Source organism: Chiloscyllium plagiosum, chromosome 16, assembly GCF_004010195.1.
Source record: "Chiloscyllium plagiosum isolate BGI_BamShark_2017 chromosome 16, ASM401019v2, whole genome shotgun sequence".
NCBI classification, from domain to species: Eukaryota; Metazoa; Chordata; class Chondrichthyes; order Orectolobiformes; family Hemiscylliidae; genus Chiloscyllium; species Chiloscyllium plagiosum.
In genome coordinates, this window is record NC_057725.1 from 9,686,609 (window position 1) to 9,696,890 (window position 10,282).

General features: G+C 42.8%; 1 protein-coding gene across 1 annotated transcript in view; it reads left to right on the plus strand.

The window, feature by feature from the left end:
- Positions 1–10,282, plus strand: part of ano3 (anoctamin 3) — a 559,677-nt gene that overhangs the window by 399,140 nt on the left and 150,255 nt on the right. The window contains exon 12 of the mRNA XM_043705429.1: positions 6,553–6,674. Coding sequence (XP_043561364.1) covers positions 6,553–6,674 — 122 coding nt within the window. The remainder of the gene's footprint in view (positions 1–6,552; positions 6,675–10,282) is intronic.

Genomic DNA, 10,282 nt, shown 5'->3' on the forward strand with positions numbered 1-10,282 from the left:
GGGTGGGGATAGTGACAGTGGGGTCTATGGGGGGGCATGTCAGCAGAATGCAGGTGAGTGGCGCTGGTGGGGGCGGAAGTGGTGGTGACAACGGCAGTAGGGGTGGCGGAAGTCACTGAGCATGTGGCATCAGCGATGATGTGAAGGGCGGAAGTGATGTCACGTGTGATGCTTGAGGAATTGTGAGGGGTGGAAGTGCTTGTGGGAGTGGCCATGATGTGGGCGGAAGTGACATCATCAATCAGCATGGGGGTGGCAGCTGCATCAGCTGCATGGCTAATGGCAGAATAGGTTCTGAGGCCTGGGGACTCTTCTGGAATGTTTGAGGAGCGCTGGTTATGGAGGTGGGTGGACCCTCTCCTCCCTGACCTATCACCTTCATCCCATCCCCCACTCACCCATTGTACTCTCTGCTACTTTCTTCCCACCCCCACCCTCCTCTAGCTTACCTCTCCACGCTCCAGGCTCACTGCCTTTATTCCTGATGAAGGGCTTTTGCCCGAAACATCGATTTTGAAGCTCCTTGGATGCTGCCTGAACTGCTGTGCTCTTCCAGCACCACTAATCCAGAATACCATCTATGTCCCTCATGTCTTCTTTAAATCTCCTTCCTCTCACCTTAAAAATGTGCCCCTTGTCTTGAAATCCCCCATCCTAGGGACATGGCTGATCTGACGTTCCTCACTTCCACTTTCCAGCCCTTTCTCCACAATCCTTGATTCCTTGACTGATCAGGAATCTATCTATCTCAGATTTAAATGTACATAACGCCTCTGCCCCCATAGTTCTCTGTGGCAAGCAGTTCCATAGACTCCCAATCCTCTGAGAGAAGAAATTCCTCCTCATATCAGTCAAAAGCGAAATGCTGTGGATGCAGAAAATCTGAAGCAAAACTAGAAAATGATAAAGGTACTCAGCAGGCCTGGCAGCATCTGTTGGGGGAAAAACAGAGTTAATGTTTTCAGTCTTGTATGACTCATCTTTGGAACTCAGTGAATTCAGTTTGAGTGTCATAGAGATGTACAGCATGGAAACAGACCCTTCAGTTCAACCTGTCCATGCCGACCAGATATCTCCACCCAATCTAGTCCCACCTGCCAGCACCCGGCTCATATCCCTCCAAACCCTTCCTATTCATATAATTTATCCTATCCATGCCCCTCATAATTTTGTAAACCTCTGTAAGGACACCCCTCAGCCTCTGACGCTCCAGGGAAAACAGCCCCAGCCTATTCAGCCTTTCCCTATAGCTCAAATCCTCTAACCCTGGCAATATCGTTGTAAATCTTTTCTGAACCCTTTCAAGTTTCACAACATCTTTCAGATAGGAAGGAGATGTTGCACGCAATATTCCAACAGTGGCCTAACTAATATCCTGTACAGCCGCAACATGACCTCCCAACTCCTGTAATCAATACTCTGACCAATAAAGGAAAGCATTTCAAACACCTTCCTCACGATCCTATCTACCTGCCACTCCACTTTCAAGGAGCCATGAACCTGCACTCCAAGGTCTCTTTGTTCAGCAACACTCCCTAGGACCTTACCATTAAGTGTATACGTCCTGCTAAGATTTGCTTTCCCAAAATGCAGCACCTCACATTTATCTGAATTAAACTCCATCTGCCACTTCTCAGCCCTTTGGCCCATCTGGTCCAGATCCTGTTATAATCTGTGGTAACCTTCTTCGCTGTCCACTACGCCTCCAATTTTGGTGTCATCTGTAAACCTACTAAGTGGATCTCTGATTCCTCCCAGTTGAGGCTTCTTGATACCACATCCTTAAACAAATCTGGATGCTGTTTAACTCTTGACAGAGATAAGGATTTTTGGTTTTTCATGGTCCCTGTTTTAAAAACTGTAGTGATCAGAATGAGGTTGGCCGAGTCGATCTCGTTGAGCATGAGTTCCCTGATTGGGGCCAATCAGGGAATCCTGGCTGACCGATATAAACAGAAATCTCAGGGATTCTCCTCACTGTACGGACTGGCTGGAAGCTGATAGGTCAGCATCCATGTACTGTGCACATGTAAATAAAGGGTGACTTGATGATACTAGCCTCTCTGGAGTTACGTTAAAAACACATGGGCAAGCAGCAGGTAATCTGAGTGAAGTTTCAGTTGAATGATTTCTAATTTAAAAATGTAAATAAAATTATGCAACACAGTGAAGGAGTTATGTCTTTAAAATGAGTATAATTAAGAATCACATGAGAGAGGAAATGTCTCCGATGCATTTGAAAAATGTCAGGCATCGTGAGTGCAGACATCAGTGAGTGGAATTATACTTAAGCTTAATCAAAATGCAGAAGGTGTTTTGCAGGGAGACATATTCTGTGATTATGTTTGTCTAATGTAATTTTCTGCAATTGACGTATGTGTAAACTTTAATAATTCCCTTGCCTGCTTTTTATTATTCAAGTAGTTATACTTGAACTAAGTTTCCAATATTATATGAAAGGTGTTTCTCCCTTTGATCGAAACTTGCCCACAACAGCGATTTTTTTGACACAGTTGATGTTTTGTGGCAATATCAACCCGAAAACATACAGGAGACCTGGCCGTAATTACGCCCTGCTGTGGAATTGTTGAATGATTTCTGCATGTGACCCTTTCAAGTCAGTTTTGCTCCATAGGCATTTTTTTCAAAATTCGACAATTTCAGTTGCCAGTCATCTGTCCTAAATGATCTGCCAGACTAGATTTCGGCATAGATAGTAGACATGTCGTGAAAGGGGAGGAGAGGGTCAATGTGATATTTTTATTTTGTGAATGGGAGCCTCTAATTCACACCCGAAATGGTGACTTCTCCACTTTCTGACGCTGCCTGGCTTGCTGTGTTCTTCCAGCCTTCTACCTGTCTATGTAGTCCATATGCATCAGCAGGTACTTGACGAGTAGCCTATAGCTGTGAATGTATGTGTTGTATATGACAAGACTTGGTTTAGCAAATTGTTTAAACACTTCTGTCTGTAGTTCCTTATGTTACATTCCAAAATGTCTTCACTGAGAGTGAGAGTCTGCTGGCGTCTAGCAGGTCAGCTTTCAAGACATTCCACAACTTGTTTTGCCTCTCTGGCTGAATAATATCTTCCAGAATCTTCTGTACATCTCTCGCTGCAGGTGCTGCTGGCTTCTTTGCACTTCAGCCCCACTGCTCACTTCAATACCACTGTCTTTGACTTCAACGTTCGGATTCGTTTAAGCATTAATACATAATGAAAATACTGGAAATCAAAGCTACAAACAGAAATAATCAGCAGGTCATGCAGCATCTGTGGAGAAACAGCCAGAGCTTTGTTTTTTCAATTCATTCACAGGACGTGGGTATCTCTGGCCAGGCCAGCATTTATTGTCCAGCCCTAATTGCCCAGGGGGCATTTAAGAACAACCATATTGCTATGGGTCTGGAGCCATATGTAGGCCAGACCAGGCAAGTTTTCTTTCCCTAAAGACATTGCTGAACCAATTTAGGACAATCAACAGTGGTTACGTGAAGTGTAATGAGTCACGTGACTGTGGAGCCATCAGATTGTATTTTTGTTATTTCAGATTTTCGTTGAATTTAAGTTTCACTCTCTGCCATGTTGGGATTCTAACTTATATCCTCCCTGAGCCAACAGACTGAATTTTACTGATTGCCGGCAGGTTCTGTCGATGGGGCCAAATGTGGGAGGTGGCAAGGCCTGGATCTGAAGATTTTTGATAGTGTCCAATGAACAGAGCCCCCCCACCGGCGCTGCTGTCTAACTAAGGAGAGTGAGCCACCTCCAACCGCTGCCAATCCAATCAAAGGACCAGCAGTGTGATGACCTCAGTGCTACCAGGGGGCAGCATCACCAATAAGTGGTTAATTCCATGATACTGCTCCCTAGATGAATCTTCAGCTGTATTGGGGGGAGGGTGGGTGGTGGCACAAAGCTCTGAGTTAGATAGGTCCCATTAGGCAGGGGCTGGTGGATTTATGTAGTTTTAATACTATTGTTGCTAAGTGAATACTTGTGACACTGATGGTGGCTTCTCTAGTGACCATGGAACATCCATATCGGAGGATCACCTCCCTTAAACACACTGGAAGATCACCTACTTATTCTTGTTTGCAGGCCCTGCTGAGCCGAAAATGTGTTTGGCTCAACTGTTCGGCAGGTTGGAAATTGGTTAGCTCAGTTGGTTGGATGGATGGCTTTTAATGCACAGTAAGACCAACAATGTGGGTTTCATTCCTGCACTGGCTCAGGTTACTGTGATATATACTCCTACTATGATATATACCATCCTCTTGTTTGCAGTGCAGTAATCCTCAGGTTAAACCACCACCATCATGTCTCTCTGATAAGTGAGCAGCCCTATTGCATTATAGGACTATGGCAGGTTGGTATCCACACTCTTATCTTTGTCAATTGGTAACTCACCCTTGACTTTGTTCATTACATTATGAACTGCGTTCCTTTATAAAAGGCACAAGAACAAGAGTACATAGATTTAAAGAAGCAAAGATGATGTGGCAAAAACATACTGTTTTCGCACAGTACAAAGTTAGTGCCTGACGTGCACTGCCTGGAAAAATGGTGGAGATAGATTCAACTGAGGCATTCAAGGGGAGCATTATTTATCAGGGGATAGCGTACATGGCATATAGGGAAAAGTCAGGAGATTCACACTAATGAATGATGCTGTTTTCAAGAGAATGTGCAGGTGCGATGAGCCAAATGGTTTCCTTCCGTACTATAACCATTCTATGAGTGTGTGAGTTCTTTAAAGAGCTAGATATGGAGTTGAGTTAACGATGAGGTGAAACGATATGTCCAGTAGCAATATGGATTCCAGTGACAACATGCACATTGCAAATGTAGCTTTCTGTAATGACAGGTTGTAGTCTAAGCTATGAAATACATCTGAGACAGATTTCCAAGTCGACTGAATCTGACCTACAAAGTCTGTATTACTTACCACGCATTCGAGATACATTACACTGACAATCTTCCCCATTGACCTGTCAGTCTTTTTCTGGATTAGTGGTGCTCGAAGAGCACAGCTGTTCAGGCAGCATCCAAGGAGCTTCGAAATCGATGTTTCTGGCAAAAGCCCTTCATCCTTTTTATTCCTGATGAAGGGCTTTTGCCCGAAACATCGATTTCGAAGCTCCTTGGATGCTGCCTGAACTGCTGTACTCTTCCAGCACCACTAATCCAGAATCTGGTTTCCAGCATCTGCACTCATTGTTTTTACCTCTGTCAGTCTTTTTGCCTACCTCATTCCCAAAGGGGTCAGAGAACTCCGACATTTTAATCCCATGGCCTTCCATGAGAATTCTGAGTAGCATTGTTTCATTTTTGCTACTTTCTCTTTTATCTCAGGATATTAACACTTGGTGAAATCGTTCTTTTCAGGTTTCACAAAAATTTAGTGGGTTTTGTTTTCCTTTTATTTTTATACAAGCTTCAGTGCTTTATCATTTATCTACCCTGTATCTGTCAAAACCTGTGGACCAGTACATTGTTCTTCCTTCCAACTAACTGGTGTCAGCCAAATCCCGTTGTGCACACATTATTCTCCATTATGCTCAGGAATTTAGAATTCAGAATGTTGACAGTCTGCGTTTTTGTTACATTCAAATCAATTTACCTTGGATCATTTCGAGCATTGTGTCTCAAATGCATTGCAAAAGTTATCCCCATTTCCTACACCATATCTGTCCAAAGATGATTAGGATGTACTGCATCCATATTTCTAAGATAAGGTCCTGTGTTTCAATAATAAAATGTCAACAAATGTTCATTTGATAGAGCAGAATGTACATTTTGCACAAAAGAAAGACATCTTGCTGCAGCTTTTAATTATGCACTCATCAGGACACATGCAAGAATGCCAAATTTCAAAACAAAGTTAAAAATCACATAACACTGGGTTATAGTCCAACAGGTTTATTTGGAAGTATGAGCTTTTGGAGCGCTGCTCCATCATCAGGTAGCCAGTGGGGCAGGATCATAAGACAGAATTTATATTAATGGATTGAAACCTGCAACCCAATCTAAAAGAGGAAAGACTTAACAGCAATCTAGGTTTGTTCAATATATCATGTCATTTGCATGACACTATGATCTTGTGCTATACATTGTTTGTTTTAATGGTCCTGCCTGATGAAGGAGCAGCACTCTGAAAGCTAGTACTTCCAAACAAACATGTTGGACTATAACCTGGTGTTGTGTGATTTTTAACTTTGTCCACCCCAGTCCGACACCGGCACTTCCTCATAAAATTTCAAACAATCCTAACAATTAATACCACAGGAGAAATAGGTGTTGATTGTTTGGCATATTGTTTGAGGCATTGCCATGGAGAAAGTAACTATACAGTCCCTGGACTACCAATAGAAAAATTGATCAATTGTTGTTTGAAATTTGGCATTTTTGCATTCTGTCACTGCAAGATGAAAAGATTTTCCACATCTCCCTCTTTTTCTCTCTCTGTTCTGCCAATCCCAATATGTTTTTGTGTGAGAACCTTTTACCGATTTGATTGTATAATTTTAAATGACTATTTCTCTGTACAGGGAAGCTACAAGAGCAACCATCCAATCAAAACACATGGAGCACTTAATCACAGGCACTTGCTCTATGAGCGTTGGGCTCGATGGGGAATGTGGTATAAATACCAACCATTAGATCTTATCAGGTAGGATCATTATCTTCATGGATATTGTATCTGAGTTGTTCTCATCTAATCCTGAAGGTGAAAAATATGTCCAAAGAATTCATGTTAAGAATCATGATATTTATATTAATAGCAATATTTGCATACTTAGATTTCATGGTGCCATTTTTGTAGCCTAATGTCTTTTGAGTTTTAAATTTACAAAAGAGATTATCAGAAATGCAAATTGCTTTAAAGTTGCGAGAATTTCCTGTGATGCTGAAATAGGCATGTTCACATAATTGAAGTCTGAGTCCAATTTTTCTTTGGAACATAGTAGTTGTAAAAAAATAAGTATTTAAACAAGAGTTCTAAGCGCATTTAGCATTAAACCTATGCTGACCAAGAGAAAATGCAGCGTCCAAATAGAAAATGTATTGATTTATCTATTTTTGATGGCTTGCCCATTATCAATATTTCAGCCTAGACATTGATTTAGTCCTGTTTTCAAACTGGTGTGGAGATATTCCCGTGCTCAGAGGGAGAAGCTGAAAGATCATGAGAAAATGTTTGTTCGGACTCAAGTAGATCATAGCGATGAGTATGCCAGCAATTGTCCCTCACCACAACCAGCTTCACTGACTGGGGAATTGAGTTTCAGACGATCAAATCAGCAGGGGACCTCGTAATTTCCTAGTGAGTGTCCAAAAGTGGGTGACAGTGTCTGATAATAAACATCAGGAGCACATTGTTACTACCAGATAGAGAGGGGTGAATAGGTCCCCACTTTTTAAATACCACCCCTGCCTCCTTGATCAGTCATTACAAATATTTTACTCCTTTTTAGCACCCCTCATTAAAAATGAAATTTAGTAGAAAATGAAGGAGCAAATTACCAAAGTTTTCACCGTTATAAGGAAAAGCAATTTTTTTTGTTTGCGAAGCCTAAGAAGAAAAATAATCAAACATGACATCAAGCAGACAATAAGGAGAGTCTCCATTACAAATGTATCTGGAAAGACACTGCTTGATTAGGGACAGCCAGCACGGATTTGTGAAGGGTAGGTCTTGCCTTACAAGTCTTATTGAATTCTTTGAGGAGGTGACCAAGCATGTGGATGAGGGTAGAGCAGTGGATGTAGTATACATGGATTTTAGTAAGGCATTTGATAAGGCTCCCCATGGTAGGCTTATGCGGAAAGTCAGGAGGCATGGGATAGAGGGAAATTGGCCAATTGGATAGAAAACTGGCTAACCAGTCGAAGTCAGAGAGTGATGGTAGATGGTAAATATTCAGCCTGGAGCCCAGTTACAAGTGGAATTCCGCAGGGATCAGTTCTGGGTCCTCTGCTGTTCATAATTTTTATTAATGACTTGGATGAGGGAGTCGAAGGGTGAGTCAGTAAATTTGCAGATGATACGAAGATAGGTGGAGTTGTGGACAGTGAGGAGGGCTGTTGTCGGCTGCAGAGGGACTTAGATATGATGCAGAGCTGGGCAGAGGAGTGGCAGATGGAGTTCAACCCTGCCAAGTATGAGGTTGTCCATTTTGGAAGATCTGGTCGTCTCACTTTAGGAAAGATGTGGAAGCTTTGGAGAGGGTGCAGAGGAGATTTACCAGGATGTTGCCTGGAATGGAGAATAGGTCGTACAATGATAGGTTGAGAGTGCTAGGCCTTTTCTCATTGGAACGTCGAAGGATGAGGGGTGACTTGATAGAGGTTTATAAGATGATCAGAGGAATAGATAGAGTAGACAATCAGAAACTTTTTCCCCGGGTACAACAGAGTGTTACAAGGGGACATAAATTTAAGGTGAAGGGTGGAAGGTATAGGGGAGATGTCAGGGGTAGGTTCTTTACCCAGAGAGTGTTGGGGGCATGGAATGCGCTGCATGTGGGAGTGGTAGAGTCAGAATCTTTGGTGCCTTTAAGTGGCAATTGGATAGGTACATGGATGGGTGCTTAAGCTAGGACAAATGTTCGGCACAACATCGTGGGCCGAAGGGCCTGTTCTGTGCTGTATTGTTCTATGTTCCATGTAATGCAAAGTTTACACAGTTTAAAAAGTCCTTTGGGTCTATGAGATGTTGGATCCTTAACTTGAGACTACAGTTGGATCTTCAGCAAGAATGACTCGTCTTTGGAAAATGTTCTGGCTCTGAAGGAGAGTCATGTCAGACTCGAAAGGTTAGCTCTGTTTCTCTCTGCAGAGATGTTGCCAGACCTGTTGGGTTTCTCCAGAAAGTCTTGCATCATTTCAGCATTGGCAGTATTTTACTTTTATGTGAAACTATTCTCAATTGTCTAGTTTATTTCCATCCTTTGGGGAAGGAAATCTGCTGTCCTTACCTGGCCTGGTTGATAGATCAACAATAATATGACTGACTCAACTGCCTCCAAAATTGCTGCCAAGTCACTCAGCTTAAGGCCATTTAAGGGCAGACAGCAGACATCAGGTTCATGAGTGATGCTACCCCATGAATGAATATATGAAAATAAAGATTATCTTTACCAATTTTGCAACAGGTGGTAATTTTACCAAAACGATATGTTTTTGTATAAAATAGTCCAATTGTACGCCCTATTCAAATAAATACTTCAGTGGTACAAAAGCGAAACAAATAATGACATGAGTTGCTGTTAGACTGAAATATGAAGCAAAGCTATATTTACAGAACTTTAATATATTGTTCTTGTGGATGGTGTTGACATGCCTGAGCTTGTTTAAACATGTTAAACTACAGAGTGTATTACTCAACTGTGCAAAGTCTGAATCACGCTAATGTTCAAGATATGCACATCACTGTGAATGTCAGAGCCAGACTTAGATAGATTTAGATTTTATTGTCATGTGTATTCAGGTACAGGGTACAGAAGTACAGTGAAAAGTGTGCAATGTCGCCACAGACGGCACCATCATAGAGATAAAGTGCCGGGCACTAAATCATCAGTACAGAAGTATATAAATAAAGAAATAAGTTTACAAAGTTTCAGCACTACAGTCTTCTTAATATGAAAGTAGAAAATAAAGAAATAATATTTAAAATGCAAACATGACACTCCTTTCCTAAGCCAGGGATCTACAGATGCTCCAAGCTGGGCTTTCTTAACAGGCCTCACTCACCCCTGCTCTGGATAAAGACCCCATCTGTGTTCCCCAAGAGGCCACACTTTCCCCTGCTCTGGGTGGAGACCACGCCTGTGTTCCCCTAGGGACCTCACTTTCTCCTGCTCTGGGTGAAGACCCTGCTTGTCTTCCCCAAGAGGCCTCACTTTCCCCTGCTCTGGGTGAAGACCCCACCGGTGTTCCCCAAGTGGCCTCACTCTCCAGTGGTAGTCTGGCGCACTGACCTCTACATCGCTGAAGCCAAACGCCAACTCGAGGACACCTCTTCCTACCGCCCCCTTGACCATGACCCCACCCCCCATCACCAAACCATCATGTCCCAGACCATACAGAGCCTCATTACCTCAGGAGATCTCCCACCCACAGCTTCCAACCTCATAGTCCGGGAACCCCGCACTGCCCGGTTCTACCTCCTTCCCAAGAACCACAAGCCTGAGCACCCTGGCCGACCCATTGTCTCAGCATGCTCCTGCCCAACTGAACTCATTTCTACCTACCTCGACACTGTCCTATCCCCACTAG